Source organism: Bos grunniens, chromosome 15 (assembly GCF_055505025.1).
Source record: "Bos grunniens cultivar Pamir isolate PY7600 chromosome 15, Bosgru_T2T1.0, whole genome shotgun sequence".
Taxonomy (NCBI): Eukaryota; Metazoa; Chordata; class Mammalia; order Artiodactyla; family Bovidae; genus Bos; species Bos grunniens.
Window position 1 is genome coordinate 62,469,339 of NC_141179.1, and position 17,644 is coordinate 62,486,982.

Consider the following 17,644-nt stretch of genomic DNA (forward strand, 5'->3'; position numbering starts at 1 on the left):
TTCTACTTGGGCTTCCCAGTAGAGTAAAGGCAGTGGTAAAGAATCTGCCTGCCAATACAGGAGACACAGGAGTTGCAGGTTTGATCCTTGGGTCAAGAAGATCCCTTGGAGAAGGAAATGGCAACCCACTCCAGTATTCTTGCCTGGAAAATTCCATGGACAGAGGAGCGTGAGGGGCTATATAGTCCATGGGGTCACAAAGAGTGGACATGACTGAGCATGCACACACGCTACTTCTGGAAAGCATCCTCTTTGAACCTATACCCGGTACCATATAATTCAAAAAGAAATAATTTTATGTAGTCTTAAAAATATACTAAGGAACATGCAATATATTTTGCTAGTCAATAATACTTTTCTCTTTAATTTTATATACTGTACCTAATGCTATAGCACGCCACCAAAAGAAAAAAAAAGGAGGAATTTCAGGCTTTGATTTGAGAGCATTTTTATACATGACTGGCTTTACTGTCACAATTCATAGCCTTTCACTGATAGGGGATTTCATGTGACATCAGAAATCAACCAACCATACAATTGATGATGTCATTTGCATTCTAAAGGGCTATTGGTTAGAGCCTTAAAGTTTCATTTCCTATAAATTCTTGTTGCTTCAAAACATTTCTCTATCATTTTTGCTATTTTCCTTGGCTGTATGATTATCTGTTAATGTATGTGAAGCATAATTATACTAATTATGACCTTTTTTTAATAACTTAAAATTATCAAATAAGATGCCATAGCAAAGATTAACTTACATCTTAAACATAGGAGAACATATATCAAGAATTCTGCCACTGGTGTTTTGATGAAGTTTCCATCCAATCTTATTCAAACTTTGTTACTTTACATATTCATAAGGGCTTTTATTCTGAAAGTGCTACATTTTTTCTCAGTTATTATGATAACATGTGTTACCCTTAAAGATAACACTATGCATGAAATAATTCATATACCAAAATTGGGTAGGTAAAACAATATTTCTAAATCATTTTACATAACATGATTTTTTTTTCAAATCACAGATGTTGCTAAAAGGGGGAATATGTTTAAAATTCTTCATCATGAATCTTTTTTTCGTGCAAATCCCTTTTTTTTCTCCCTCTCTACAAAGGCTATGTGAATGGGGGTAAAAAAAGAGACAAAACTTGACCTTTTGTGATCCCAGCATTAATGGGTCTGTTCATAATTCAATCTATGTGTGTGTGGGAGCATCCATGTGGAAACATAGAGGCCTGAGAGACATAAAGCCTTTCCCTTTAAACATTATCTGACCCTATCAGTCCCATTCACAAAAGAAGGCTTACGTATGCATATGTTGAAAAAAATGCACCATCTCATTGTGCAGTAGAAAGCCTACACATTCTACTCTTCATTCTCTGTGGAAATGCAGCACGGAAGTGACACTTGTACAGAATTTGGGAGAGTGACAAAAGAGCAGAAGGTAGCAAAAAAAAAAAACCAAACAGTATTCTGATGAGGAAACAAACTAAACTTCTGAAAGAATGCAAATGCACACCTGTCAATAAACATACACGTAGGGCAGTTTGGTTGTGTTTCTATGATATGTTCATGCAACTCTTGAATTTAATTAAAGTCTCAAGATGATTTAGAGTGAGTACAAAATATTAATTGATGTATAATCATTCTTAAAAGTATACCTATGAAAGGTGTACATTCTAAACCATACATTGTGAATACTGTATTTTAACTATTATGAATGACTCTTTGAGGAGCTCCTGGCTTTTGAGTGAGGAAAGTTCCTCACTCCTCACTCTTTGCGTGAGCATCTAGCTTCTCACTAGATGTTGAGTTTAGCTGTTGGTCTGAATGCTGTGTGGCTTTGAGTCCATATATGTCAGTGAGGAGACTCCAGAGCACTTTGTACCAAATTGTCACTTGGAATCAGCACAAAAGGGCAGCAGCCTCCATGCTAGGAAACACCATCTGGGCATACAACATATGGGATGGTCCCAAAGGCAGGTCAGTGCTTAAACTTAAGACCAAGACACTTTCTAATTTACAGCATAATTTAAAAAAAAACAGAAGGGGAACTGGGAGATAAAAATAGGTGTTTTAAACTCCCTAAAATCTCTTATTTGTTTCAGGTACAGAGTACAGTGTTTTTTTAGGCTGAGAAGTGAATGTAACCAGACTTGATGAACAAAGACTAGAAAAGACATGGGAACCTCTGAGCAAAATTAAGTATCTCTTAATCTTAAAATTAAGGATGAGCTACAGTGTAACTACCAGGAAAACTGAACTGTGTGCCATTTCTTATTCCAATCGCTGTCACTACTCTCAACTTGTTAATGGGAAATTATTTTGGAACGAGTTCTATCTTGTTTCCAGCCAGAGGTCATTTATGCACTGCCTTTAGGCCTATTTAAGAGTCCAACATTCCCATCAACTCATGGGGAAAGGGGTGACTGAAAATAAAGACATTTAAAAATATTTTTGTAACTTACTTAGCAAGAAGGCTATGATGAAGGCAATAAGGATGATATCAACTATAACTTTTGAGGAAGCAACAAGAATGCGTGTCACAAGCCTCTAACTACAGGACCATAACTGACCCAGGGTCCAAGCTATTATGCTTTTACATCCATCACCAGGTAGGCACCAGTGGCCAAAGACACTAAAACAAGTCCAATCCAGGGAGTCACAACACTCCTCTGATGGACAACCTTGACTCAAGCATGTGTCACCAGCTTCGCGACATGCTCCTCAGCTTGCACAACAGACTTCCACCCAGTCTTCCCTTCCTCTCTCCTTCACTCTACTTGAAGCCTGCATTTCAGTCTGACAGGTCTCCCAATATTACTTAGAGCTCTCCCTAGTATGGATTTTAATAGAAGAAATGCCTGTGAGAGCATTGTTGTTGTTCAGTCACTAAGTTGTGTCAGACTCTTTGTGACCCCATGAACTGCAGCATGCCAGGCTTCCCTGTCCTTCACTATCTCCCAGAGTTTGCTCAAACTCATGTCCATTGAGTCAGTGATGCTACCCAACCATCCCCTATCACCCCCTTCTCCTTCTGCCCTCAATTAAAACCCATACACATTTTAAGTTCCATCTTGGTGTCAACTTTTCAGAGAATCTGGAATGACACACTTTTAAACTGACAATAAAAAATTACATTCGGATATCCAGCAGATCATTTCCAAAAGGCTTGCTCTACCTCAAAGTAGTCTTATGATACATATATTATTATTATTCACAGTTTTCATGTGGAAAAATTACATAAAATAAATTAAGATTTTAAGATGAAACTACAGGTAGAAGAAATCTAAATTCAGATTTTATGATGTTTACTTTAGGTTTTGAAATACATCTGCTGCTGCTGCTGCTAAGTCGCATCAGTCGTGTCCGACTCTGTGCGACCCCAGAGACGGCAGCCCACCAGGCTCCCCCGTCCCTGGGATTCTCCAGGCAAGAACACTGGAGTGGGTTGCCATTTCCTTCTCCAATGCACGAAAGTGAAAAGTGAAAAGTGAAAGTGAAGTCGCTCAGTCGTGTCCGACTCTTAGCAACCCCATGGACTGCAGCCCACCAGGCTCCTCCATCCATGGGAATTTCCAGGCAAGAGTACTGGACTGGGGTGCCATTGCCTTTTTGTAAAATTTTTAAACTGTGGGCAAAAAGAAATGTTGAAACAATCTCCTCATCCCCCACATTTTTTCTTTTCTCTTTACCATCATGATTTAACATCTCTGCATATGAATTAGGACAAAACTTGATGTCACTGACTTACACATCAAAATATAATCACCGTCAAATTAATGACATAGAAAGTATTCTCATAGTGTATGGAATGTATTTAGAGATTATTACACACACACACACACACATGTTTGATTTTTGAAGCAAACAAAAGGCATTTGGAGCCATAACTGATTAGGCAAATATGTGACTAAATAAGTCCTTTTGAAGGAGGAATAGTGATGGATATAAATACCAAATAAACATTAAGCTGATAATAAAGAAGGAATGTCAAATAAGCATAAATAATGTTGAATTTTACAGAAAAAATAATTTTTATTTCCAGCTTTGCTAACAAGGTGGCATTAAAGATTACATTTTTAGCATAATGATCATTTTCTTGCACCACGTCATCTTCAGTTCCATTGAAATTGTAGTTTTACATAAAATATCAAAGAGCAGAACAACTATAATATTTAAAATGTAAAAAATATTTAATCTGTTCATGCTTTTAGATTGTTTTCTATTTATTCTCCAATATCTTGTTACTACAGATATAATTTTAATTATGCTAATTCAACTAGAGATTTTTTATTTCCATTTCCTAAAGTTGACCATATCAACATATATGATAGATTCATTTTAAATTTACTGTGAAAATTTAATAAAACTCTTCTTCTGTGATAAAAATCACACAGAGAACAATATCTCTTTAATTTATAACTAACAACCTAGTTTTTAACTTGTTAAATTAAGTGTAATCACTTCTAATATTAAGTGAAATGAATCAGAACTATAACTTAAATCTATAAAATTGTTTTTGTTTTTTGAAATATTTTATACTGAGATTTCCAATCAGTGTTTACAATATAATATTTAATACTGTACATATATAAGTCTCAAATATTAATATAGTCTCTAACTTAAAAAGTTGAATTCACTCAGGAAAATTTGATGCGTTACACCTGTTCATCTATTGTAAAATACACAGCTAGCAAAGGAAACACAATTACAGTGATAAGAAAATATTAAAACCCCAAAGCTTGGATAGATTTCTTTGCCAAAATGTCAAAAGAAAATTACACGAAAGTTTAATTTTTAAATATTCATGCTCTCTTTATTCTTTAAGTTGCTTATAGATTTTATTTACTGACAGTAGTACATGGAAATTAGCAAATTCATGATCTTTCCTCACAAAGATTAAATGCTTTTGCATTCCAGGAAACTACATGAAAATCATTTTCCCCTTTTGTCTAACACCAATTTTGTATTATTATTTCATTTATGGAATATGCTGTCAACTTCACAGCATGAGCTTTGGAGAGAAGAAGCCCCGCTTTAATAGTTCTTCATTACAATATTGCCTACAGAATCTTATGATTAGCTCACTTAGCCTTAACATTTATAAACTACAGTTTTTTTGAGATAAAAGATAACATTGCTAACATTCTTCAAATACAGAAAGATAACTCTATTCCTAGAAAGTCAGAAAATAAAAATAAGATTTTATTATTTATTTGAAGTTCAATAAAATTGTAATATTTTTCCTATGTTAGCACATTCTGTAATTCCCAGATTCTGGTTGCATGTAATAATTTCCTAATTTAGGAAATTTATGAGAAAACATTTATAAGTAGTATAAGAAAATTATAATATGATTAATTTCTTCAAGAACATCATTATTTTTCACGGTGCCTATATCAATAAAATAATTTCCAGTTTTGACCAGTTTTTTTCATTGTTATTATCAGATGACTATAGTTGGTTCACTACCAAACCCAAGTAAAATTTGTCTTAATTTTACAATTAGTACTTATTGCAGTTTTATGGTACAGTTTAAAAATTAAGTTCCTTACTTCTGCTTGCGCCTGACGGTGTTCTTTCACTGTCATTGAAAGAATGACTTTTTCAGTAACTTTCCCTTTCTGTTCATTCACAGCCAGTTTCAACTAGGAAAAAAAAAAAGCAAATGACATGAAAAGTGGCATATATTGACAACTAATAGCAATATTTATTCAAACAACTAATTTAGCATTATCATGGAAGGTGATTTCAAATTAATTTGGCTTATATGTATGTGAAAATTAATTCGACTTAGATTAAATAAGTCAAAATGTTTTTATATTTAAAACATTTAGCACTGAATTTTGCACTTCCACTTTTATTGTTTTTAAGCTCACTAAAATATAATTTGGGAGGAGGTTCCAAATAGCAAATATTTGACACTGGTGAATACTTTTTAAAAGCATTTTTCAGAATTAACATAGCAACATTTTTAAAAATTAGGCTGATATTTCCTGTAAAGTGTTTCATTGCCAGGAGGGAATAAATTGGTTGCTGTTATGTCAGGATAAGAATTCAAGGATATAAACCAAAAACAAATGCCAATTCACTCTAGAACAGTTCAGAATGATTTACAGTATTTAACCACAAAGAGTATGCGGTATCTTAAAATACCTAATAGTTATTTCCAACCTGCTCCATGAACAAAGCCAGATAAAGATTTTCTACAGTATTGCTATAGACTTCTGTTACAAAAAAGTGAATGTGACTCATTCTTTATAAACAATCCCCATCAAAACAAAATGCTATTTCCAAAAAAAAAAGGAAAAAGCTAAACTCATACAATAATATTCACTCAACAGACTGGTAATGACAGGAAGAAAGAAAGCAACAGCCTAATACAGAAACTTCTAAACTGAAATATTTAACAGTTCTTAAGTAACAGACATGCCATAGACTATCTTCTTACTGAATATTAAGAATGAATTAATGATCATGCTTTTTGTTTTGCTTTGTTAATGGTGTTGTTGTTTTAAATAGGCTTTCTCAATAATAAGCCTAGCAAATCATGTTTGAGTTAACAGGAATCTTAAATCTTAAACCCTGCCTGAAGACCCACTCCTCTATTTGGGATAAAATGGGGGCAGGGTCAATGCTATAAGAATAGTACCAAATCTGTAAACTTTTCTTCCACTGATATGTGACACAGCTCAGTATATCAGAGATTCTGTTTTGGTAGAAGGGAAAAACCTAAGGAATCCTTAGGTGATCCTGAGGATCACCCTAGATAAGGAGTTGACAAACATTTCCATAAGAAATATTTAGGTTCCGGGGACAGGGACACACACAAGTCTCTTTTGCAGTTACTCAACTCTACCCATGTAGCACAAAATGAGTGAGTGAGTGAAAGTTGCTCAGTCATGCTGACTCTTCGTGACCCCATGAACTGTAGCCCACCAGGCTCCTCTGTCCATGGAATTCTTCAGGCAAGAATACTGTAGTGGGTTGCCATTTCCTTCTCCAGGGGATCTTCCCAACCCAGGGATCAAATTTGGGTCTCTCACATTGCTGCTGCTGCTGCTGCTGCTGCTAAGTCTCTTCAGTCATGTCCGACTCTGTGCGACCCCATAGACAGCAGCCCATTAGGCTCCCCCATCCCTGGGATTCTCCAGGCAAGAACACTGGAGTGGGTTGCCATTTCCTTCTCCAATGCATGAAAGTAAAAACTGAAAGTGAAGTCGCTCAGTCGTGTCCGACTCTTAGCGACCCCATGGACTGCAGCCTACCGGGCTCCTCCGTCCACGGGATTTTCCAGGCAAGAGTACTGGAGCGGGGTGCCATTGCCTTCTCCGTCTGACATTGCAGGCAGATTATTTACTGTCTGAGCACCAGGGAATGTAGCATGAAATATATAATAAATAAGTAAATGAGTGTGGCTATGTCCCAATAAAACTTAAAAAAACAAACAAGTGACAGACTGAATTTGGACAGCAGGAAATGTTTGCCATTCCCTTTCCTAGACTGAGAACCACTGAAAACAAGTTTAAAAAAAAAATCATGTGATATTCATGATAACTACAGTTATGATACAACACGGTATATTTGAAAGTTAGTTGACAGTAGGTCCTAAGAGTTCACAAGGTAAAAAATGTTAAACTATATGAAACGATGGATGTTTAAACTTACTGTGGTAATCATTTCAGAATGAATGAAGTTCAAGTCATCATGCTATTCACTGTAAACTTACACAGGGGCTATATGTTAATTATATCTCAATAAAAATGGGAAAATACCATCATGTGAGACTGTTCTTAGAATCAGTCTCCCAAAGGAATATATATTCTCCTGTACTAAAGTAATACAGAAAATGTAATATTATAAAAAGTCAAATATCAAACTCAACTTCCACATATGGAAGCCTATGTGTAAACTGTCACCAAGATCATCTTTTAAGAAATTAATTTCCAAATGTAAAAACATCAGAACAAATCTTTTTTGAAGGGAAGCAAAACAAAACAAAAACAGAGGTAGGGAACTCCTTGGTGTCACAGCAGTAAGTCCAATTCTAACGAGGGCTCCTAGGGCTGTGACGTTTAGAGCTGTTTTCAAGTAACTCTTTAAAAAGTAGGAATTCTTTACCTCTAAAACTACTACAGTTCGAAAAAATCACCTCATTCTTACATTCAATTTGTAGCACTATCCTAATCTACATAAGCTGAGGGGAAAATGTTATTAATGTTACTGAAAAGCATCACAAGCATAGTACCAAACAGAGAACCCAGTACGACAGTGAGAAATAAACTGTCAACAAAATACAAGGATACATACAGGGGGCTTTTCTGAAAAGAGACCAGACATTCTAAAAGAGATATATCTTAATATAATCATCTAGAGAAAATTACTGAAAGTAAGAAGTCAAATTAAGAGAATGTATTTTCTAACAGCATCTCTTCCTCAAATTCCAGACACAATAACAATAGTAAGATTCTTCTGTCACTTCGGAGGAGGACGTTCCGTTTCTTCATTAAGACAAAACTAGATGCTTTGCTGTTCTTATCTAAGATACATGAAATAATTTTCTGTCAATGGACTTTAAATTTCTGAGGCTAATTTTCACATATAAAGAGATAGAAACTTCAACTTAAAAATAAAAAACAAATGGGAAATGGGAAGGATGAACCTTAAGGGCATTACCTTAAGTCAAATAAGTCAGATGGAGAAAGATAAATAGCAAATGAATGATCTCATTTACATATGGAATCTTAAAAAAAAAAGCTCATAGATAACAGAGAACATTGATGGTTGCCAGAGGTGGGAAGGGGGTTGAAGGATGGGCAAAACGGATGAAGGAAGTCAAAAGGTACAAACTTTGAGTTATAAAATAAGTCATGAGGATGTAATATACAGCATAGGGACTATAATTAATAACAGCATATTACATATGAAAGTTGCTAAGAGAATAGATCTCAAAAGTTCTCATCACAGGAAAAAAAATCTGTAACTATGAGGAAGGTTAACTGTGAGGAAGGTTAACGACTTTGTGGCGATCACTTTTCAATATCTCTCTCAATTATAAAAAAAAAGGAAAGATGGCTCCAATTTGTATAAAACTATGAAAAGTCAAATCTCTACCAAACAGAGGAGTGGAAAATTAAGTCACCATTGTCTAAGTATATCATGGTCTTTTTTTAAAGTGAGAAAATACCTACAAATATTTGGTATACACATCAACATTTAACAAATTAAATATGAAGGTTTAATTCACCATTTTCCTCAGAGTTTGCCACTAAGATTTTAAAAGAGTGTAAGTAACAAATACTGGCTTTCCAAAACTAGGTTAAAGTGGGCTCATTCAATATTAATGGTAACCAGAAAAGAACAGCCAAGGGACTAGTCAAAGATAGTAGCAGATATGGAAGAAACAAAGAACATGATGGCTCTGTCAAAGAGAAGTGAAAAAAATGATTCAAGACAATGATCTGGTTAGAGAAACAAGATTAAAAAGGAGGAAGTTCCCCTCAAACCATGTCTATGAATTAAGAAAAGAAATCCAAAAATACACCTGAAACAACAGATCCCAATGAAGTGATTTCTAGTGGTGGTTACCTTTTAAGCTATGTTTTATATAAAACTATTAATGCTAGGGCTCCCCTGGTAGCTCAGTTGGTAAAGAATCCACCTGCAATGCAGGAGACCTGGGTTCAATCCTTGGATTGGGAAGATTTCCTGGAGAAGGGAAAGGCTACCCACTCCAGTATTCTGGCCTAGAGAATTCCATGGACTATATTAATGCCAAGGTAGCAGATATTCTACTTTCTCTAAAGCCTTAAAAGCTCATAGATGAGTAATGAATAGTTTTATAGAAAACATATGGCACATTGTGACCATCATAGAAAGTACTCTTAATTTTGAGGAATTCTTCAAACATGTGCTGTCTCAGAAAAGCTCTGCTATGGACATCCTAGAAAGGAAAACTGGCTCAAGACCTTCTGCTGGAGAAATACAGATAGAACAGCAGCTATCTCATTATATATATATCATTAACATTATATGGCTACTCTTTTCTATTTTCTTTTTTTGCTGTGGATAACTTTACTGTAAACCATGTGCTATTTTCTTTTAACTTCCCCAACCCAGGTGGCTCAGTAGTAAAGAATCTGTCTGCCAATGCAGGAAATGCAAAAGACCTGGGTTTCATCCCTGAGTCCAGAAGATCTCCTGGAGGAGGAAATGGCAACCCACTCCAGTATTCTTTTCTGGAAAACTCCATGGCCAGAGGAGCCTGAGGGCTACAATCCTTGGGTCACATGACTCAGCACACATACAGAAGCAAAATATTTTAAAGTGTATTTATGAAAATATAAGACTGTGTAAAAATTTAACATGATAGATACAATAAAATCTATTTTATAGGAAAAAATTACTCTAAAGTAAACTCCATAGTCCGAGTATTAATGTCTTTATAAATGGTATGGTAATCAAACAACCTGGTACGTTCTATGTAATTCATATTGACATTCCACATAGGTGTTAGCCAAAGAGAGAAGAGCCTATTTATCTAGCCAACCTATCAGTGCTTGGACTGTAGTTCTGATGCAGTTTTCACTATTTCACTATTTCTCCAGAAGAACAGCTTACAATTTTAATGTGAAGCATGTGATATATGTTGAGTACAACGCTCTTAATAAAACAACATAACCCAAGAAGAAAACCAAATCTAAAAAAATCTATTTTTGACCAGTAAATACTGATATATTAATAAATTATTTGATCCATATTTTACATGCAGATCAATAGGCAATACAGTTTAGCATAAAAAACAGGACAATCAGCCTTCATATATATTGACAAGTTTTCCAATGGTCTGTTAATATACAAAAGACTGGGACAAATTACTTATTTATATATACAAAACATGGTTATAAAGACCAGCTGCAGGTATTTTTTTGGAAAGTGCATTTTAATAAGGTCCTATTCAGTTAGGGAACAAATGGGGAAGAAGTAGTTTGCACTACAGAGTTTAGCGCGAGAGCTTTCTCTTTTTCTAACCACAAAATCAATCATTTGTCCAGACTGTGGGAGTCAGAGTTAGTTACTGAAAAGAGCTCCGTATATAAACAAGTCAATAACTCATTGTGTGTTATTGTTGAGCTGAAGAAGTCGGCTTTCAAAAAGCTGCCCCTGCTTCTCTCAGAATGAATGTCACTGTATTCAGAGACTGGGAGAGAGTCCTTTGTTTCCAGCCATTGCTGGCTGCCATTTATGTATGGGAACAGAAGGTGGCTGCTAGGAGGGTGGGGGAAGCCACTATTTGGTATCATGTATGTCCAGGAAAAACTTTGAATTCTGTCAACCTAAATAATTTGTATCTAGAAATGCATTAATGTAATTGATAAAGAGTGGCCACACACAAAAAAATTGGTAAAGTTATTGAACGATAATGAGCCTGAATCATTTTAAATTGGACCAGGCTGCTATTTTTGGTTCACTACATGCCAACAAAGATGAAACCAAAGTATAAGCAATGGTTTGAAAAGTTCAGATGTACAAAATGAAATTGGTAAACAAGTCAATATGTCAAATAAATGCTATCTGTTCCTGCCATAAATATGAAAGGTAATTCATGGAACACTCATGGGGGTCTTTAAGTTTCTGTGTTAATTTCTTTAAGAAATGATTCTATGTGCTTAACACTTATAATGTTAGAGAAATCTGAATTATTTTTGACTTAAAATGAATTTAAATATCCTTTAGAGTTGAAGTAAATCTAAAAATTCATAAGATATAAATATTATACTATTTATTTAATCTTAATGTTTATTAAAAATCTGTTTATTCAAAATCAAGCTAGGGACTGTGAAGAAGCACCAGAACCAGGATTGAAGACTTATAATTAGGCCAGGCAAATGAAAAATACACCTGGTCTATTTAATAAATGATCCTTATGGTGGGGCAAGGAGGGGTAGTCTCTGAAATCTTTAAACAAAAGCTTAGCTCTTAATTAAATAAAGTTGGAGTTGTAGGCAAGGAGATAGTTGGAACCTAGAACTGAATCCAGTTGATTCCAAATCACTTCACCAATTTGGAAAATCACAACATTAAATCATATGACATACTCTCACACGCTGTACTAGACATTTATCTAGGTACAAATAAGCAAAGTGTAACATGGTTGAGATAAAACATAGAAAGTGAGAAACAGTATACAATGGAAGGTACAAACAATAAATCTATAAATATAAAAGACAAAAATATTATTGGAGGATGGAGTGGTTGGAGAAAACAGAAAGCCACAAATGATGGGTAGTGTCTAACTAGGTAAAGAAGTGATAATATAGGGCAGTATTATTAATTCATATTAATTAATTACTAACTAGTAATTAATTACATGACAAAATTTGTTCTAAATATGATTATTGATTGGTTTGACATGACTTTGGAAGGGGGAAGAGAGAAGGCTGAGCCTTAAAAGCATAAGTGGAGAGACAGGGCAGAGCTGATCCAAGTGAGCTGGACTTGGCAGTGGTCTGACTGGAAGGAATGACAACAGGGACTAGATGGTTAGTGCTGCTGCTGCTGCTGCTGCTGCTGCTAAGTTGCTTCAGTCATGTCCGACTCTGTGTGACCCCATAGACGGCAGCCCACCAGGCTCCCCCGTCCCTGGGATTCTCTAGGCAAGAATACTAGAGTGGGTTGCCATTTCCTTCTCCAATGCGTCAAAGTGAAAAGTCAAAGTGAAGTCACTCAGTCGTGTCTGACTCTTATCGACCCCATGGACTGCAGCCTACCGGGCTCCTCCGTCCATGGGATTTTCCAGGCAAGAGTACTGGAGTGGGGTGCCATTGCCTTCTCCAATGGTTAGTGCAACCCATACCTAATATATTTCTGAATTTAACTATAAAGTAGGTGCTGGTCCTATAGTGAGGGCATAATTAAGGACTTAGTGCTTAGCTTTGCCTTGGTTCAGCCCCATCCTCACAAGCTATATACTTATATATATACTTAGTTCCAGTCTTAAGAGATTCCCTTAAAGTCCTGACCTAGCTCCCACTTCTAACCCAGTTATCCCACTTAAATCCCTTCTACAAAAAAAATTTGAAAGTGCCACTTTTAGACTTTGGGGAAGAGTAGCACTTCTAATTCAAAACTGGCTGTGAATTCTTGCTCTGCCATATATTATTAGTTCTGAGACATTTGACAATCAAGATGGTTTATACAGTCCAGGCCTTCCAAAGCCAGGGATTCCTCTCCCATCCTTGCCAATTCTTTGAGGAAAAAAAAAAAAGCTACCTTTACCAGAGTCTGCAGCTTCTTGAAGTCAGTTTAAAAGATAATTTATGAAATAAATTTTCATAATATTTAAAAACCAGCAAATACTTTACAACTATTTTAAAACAGAAATATTTTTTAAATATTTATAGTTTGTCTAAAGGGATATAAAAGAGAAGTCTCTGTGCTTACCTTAAATATATTTAATGCTTAATTAAAGAAACAAACCTCTTTAAAAATCTCCTTCCTTCCCTGTCTTTTTTTTTTTTAAGTAATCATAAAACAATTTTAGCTCTTCCACATTCTGTGGGGAAAGTGATGCTGAGTTAGTGCTGACTTAGTAGCCAGATTATAAACTTTCTGCTAGACATTCTGTCACAATTTGGAAAGCCTAATTAGGAAACCCAGGAACTGAACCGGGGTCTCCCTTCTTTGCAGGCAGATTCTTTACCAACTGAGCTATCACAGAAGCCCTTAGGAAAGCCACTTGCCTAAATTCAACTCAGCTTGCCCTCTCAGACTGATTCTCCATTTTTTCCACTATTCTGTGCAGTTTTGGAGGGACTGTGCTACTTTGGCCAAGGGGTAGACCCCTTGACCAATCATACTCTCTCTTCAGAGATACAGAGTCATGAGGGAAATCACACAGAGATGTAAACAGCTGGAGAGAATCTGTCCCATTAATAGCACGTTCAAGAGTTTGTTCCTTAAATCCAGATGTCTGGAGTTGTTTCAGTTCTTTCTACAGCCCCTTTCTTCGGTCCTTCCTTGAATCCCACTTGCTACCACCTGTCACCCCATTAAATTCTTCCTTTGCCTAGTTAGCCTAAGCCAGACCCCACTGACTATAACCAATAAACTCTAACAGATATGTCATATATATCCTCACAATAAACGCCCCATTACTTTAGACCAGCTGAATGAGTCTCTATCCCTAGTAACTAAAATTATCTCACTCCAAAGTCTTCATAATCTGTCCTTCAGGTATTATAATGGGTAATGTAACTAGAGTAATGGTTTAAAAAATATCCTTTTCATTTTGGCCTTCCCAAGAACTTGACTGCCCAAACTATTCCAGGCATCCCTAGGATTTGTCACATAACATTGCTTTTGTCATGTACAACAGAAATGTGCAACAAAGCAATACTCTTGCATACAAGCCTTAAAAAAAAAAAAAAAGACTGTTGCCTTGAAAGATGAGCCTCTTAAGAAAACTCTTTACCCTCCACCCCCAAATTAACCATATAAACAGCTAAATTTAGATGACTCAACCTATAAATTCTCTCTTGTAGATTACGAGTAATGACTAACTGTTATTAAGCCTTTGCTGGAATCAGAAATAAGATATAATGTAAGAACAAAATAGAAGCCTACTTCCTTCTGTCCTAGAGGAAAAACTGGAAGACGTCTCAGAGAGAGAAGCAGAAAAGTAGCCAGAAGGATTAGGTCCTAAGTTCTCCTTTTTTAGGGTGTGGCTTGGGTTTAGCTTTCTGGAACCACCTTTGGTTTCTGTGTCCTGTGACGTGGAAGCGGCTCAGTGAAGTCCGCCACAGGCTATCGGCGTGGTGAGGAGAGTGGCTGTAGTGAGAGCGGCCCCACAAACCACTCGAGCCAGGGCCAGATCGGTGTCTCAGTCAGACCTTTGGGGGCCATCTCTAATATCATAGGAAGTCAGGTTTAGATTGTATCAGCCAGGAAGCACCACCAGAGAAAGTGCCCAAGTCAAGAGAAGAGACTAAGTTCACACACTGAAGGCAGAAGAGCAACCAGGTGGACAAGGGACAAGACCATGGCAGGCAGCTGCCGTGCTAACCAGTGACTTCAATGGGCCAGCATGAGGCCAGGGGCCCCTTCTCCCAGTGCCTCAGGATATGAAAGCCACAGCTCTTCTTCCATATACTACCTAAAGGAAACCAAGAGAACACAGGAGAGTCTATTTGACAGAAATAATGATCTAAAATAACTATTTAAATGATCTGCTCAGACTTTGAACAGAACTGGACAGTTATTTTTCCCCCAGATTCGGTGGGCAAGAGCTCAGGAAGAAAGTGATACGTGTCAGAAAATACCTCAGTCATTCAGTTATTTTGCACACAAAGCGTGTACACACGTGTAAGAGAGTCAGTCTATCGACTGAGCTAAGGAACAGAGTTCAGCTGAGAAACATGTGGCAGGCTGCTTAATTAGACCAGCCCTGCGTCGTTTTCCACACTAGAATGCTTTTCGGTTTTTACATGAAATAATGAGCCACATTTTCTCTCATCCACTAAAGTAGCTATCTGAATCAGAGAACTCCTTGAGAACCATAGTTAGGATTCTGGGGCTCAAACAGGGTAAGAGAGGTGGGCCTCTATCAGTATGAAAGAGCATCTGAACATGGGTTAGGCTGGGCATGATATGCCTTGTTGTTGCTCAGTTGCTAAGTCGTATCTGACTCTTTGAGCCTCTATGTACTGCAGCCTGCCAGGCTTCTGTGTTCTCCACTATCTCCCCAAGTTTGCTCAAGTTCATGCCCACTGAGTCAGTGATGCTGTCTAACCATCTCGTCTTCAGCCATATCATCCTCTGTGATATGCCTTACATGTGCAATAAGCCTATTTTCAATCATTACTTCCCACAGTGATGAGGGAAATGTCCCCATTAATCCTTGTTCACCCAGCTTTGGTTCAATCGCATTTGTGAAGCTCACTGCGGCTTTGTCCTCATCTCATACACATGTATGAGCCAAAATACACTGCCATGTCCTAAAGACAGTGCCACCTCCTCTCTCCCTCCTTTCATTCTTCTGTCTAATATATTTACTGAACGGCAGCGCTACTATAAACAATGCACTGTACTGGTTCCAGTAATACAAACATCAATTCGATGCCTCTGTACCCTCAGAGGGCTAACAGTCCATTGAGAATTGCAGCTCCACAGTCAGCACTTCCCTGGTTGTTTTCATTGCGTTTGTTCCTGAGGTAAGGTACCATGTCTTACAATTCTTTTATATCCTCCAGTAAACAAAACCATAACAGCAAGATAGCAGACATTCAGTAAACACCTGTGACGGATTAGTGATGAATGAAAATCCTCAAATTATAAGTACTTTTACTTTTCATCAGACAACTCATTTCCTAAACTATGTGCTGGATATTGTGATATACGGATTTTGTAGTCAAATGATTTTCTTTAACACTAGCTTAAATCACAATTAATGGGTTTCTTTGTAGCATGGCTGCTGGGAGGCTCTAAGATGCTAATACTGTAGACAGTATTAATAACCATGAGAGCACCTCAGGGGTCCAGCCAGATATACTTTCAGAAATGTGTCGAGACCAGCAATTTTCAAGTTGGTCTTGAAAGTTGAAGATGGACCACTAAACATTTATTCAAGAGTGAATACAAAAGTGACTCAGTACCCCGACACAGGAAGCACAGCCCTGTCCACAGTCAACACAGCTCAACCCTGTCTGCTATGCTTCCGCCAAGTTAATCTGTAACTCCCCATGTAATTTGTCTTACTGAGGAAAAAATTCTATAATATACCTAAAACATATGACCAAGAAATTTTGGGGTTAAAAGGAAGACAGTAAAACTAATATTAAAACAAAAATCACTAAAGCAGTTATATCACATTGTGAAGCAAAGACAGATAATGGAACTAATTATCAGGCTAAAATAGACACAACTTACATACTTAAGGCTTTATTACATGCTAAATATGATACAAGTTTAATGTGTCTGAGGCACAATTCCGAATTTATGAAAATTGAATGTTTTAGAACTTATCAGGCAACAAAACCTAGTAAGTACTAATTTATAGACTTTACTTATATCACTTAGTGTGACTGTTTTACTGTGAAAATACTGAAGTACTTTATTACAGGGAACTGTTTCAGATTGTGCTACAGTTGTTATATGACATATGGTCTATGTGCTACATTACTTTTCTAAAATCCAAAACATAACAAATTCTGAAATACATCTCTCCCAGAGTTTGCCCAAACTCATGTCCCTTGAGTCAGTGATGCTATCTAACCATCTCATCCTCTGCTGCTCCCTTCTCCTTTTGAAGAACACTTTCAGTTCAGTTCAGTCGCTCAGTCGTGTCCGACTCTTTGCGACCCCATGAATTGCAGCATGCTAGGCCTCCCTGTCCATCACCAACTCCCAGAGTTCACCCAAACTCATGTCCATTGAGTCGGTGATACCATCCAGCCATCTCATCCTCTGTTGTCCCCTTCTCCTCCTGCCCACAATCCCTCCCAGGATCAGGGTCTTCTCCAATGAGTCAACTCTTCGCATGAGGTGGCCAAAGTATTGGAGTTTCAGCTTCAGCATCATTCCTTCCAAAGAAATCCCAGGACTGATCTCCTTTAGAATGGACTGGTTGGATCTCCTTGCAGTC

General features: G+C 36.8%; 1 protein-coding gene across 6 annotated transcripts in view; it reads right to left on the reverse strand.

The window, feature by feature from the left end:
* The window catches only part of DCDC1 (doublecortin domain containing 1), a 472,274-nt gene that overhangs the window by 261,014 nt on the left and 193,616 nt on the right, over positions 1-17,644 (reverse strand). For all 6 annotated transcript variants that reach the window (XM_086340929.1, XM_086340926.1, XM_086340925.1 and 3 more), the window contains one exon: positions 5,559-5,651. In XM_086340929.1, the coding sequence (XP_086197055.1) occupies positions 5,559-5,651 (93 nt within the window). The remainder of the gene's footprint in view (positions 1-5,558; positions 5,652-17,644) is intronic.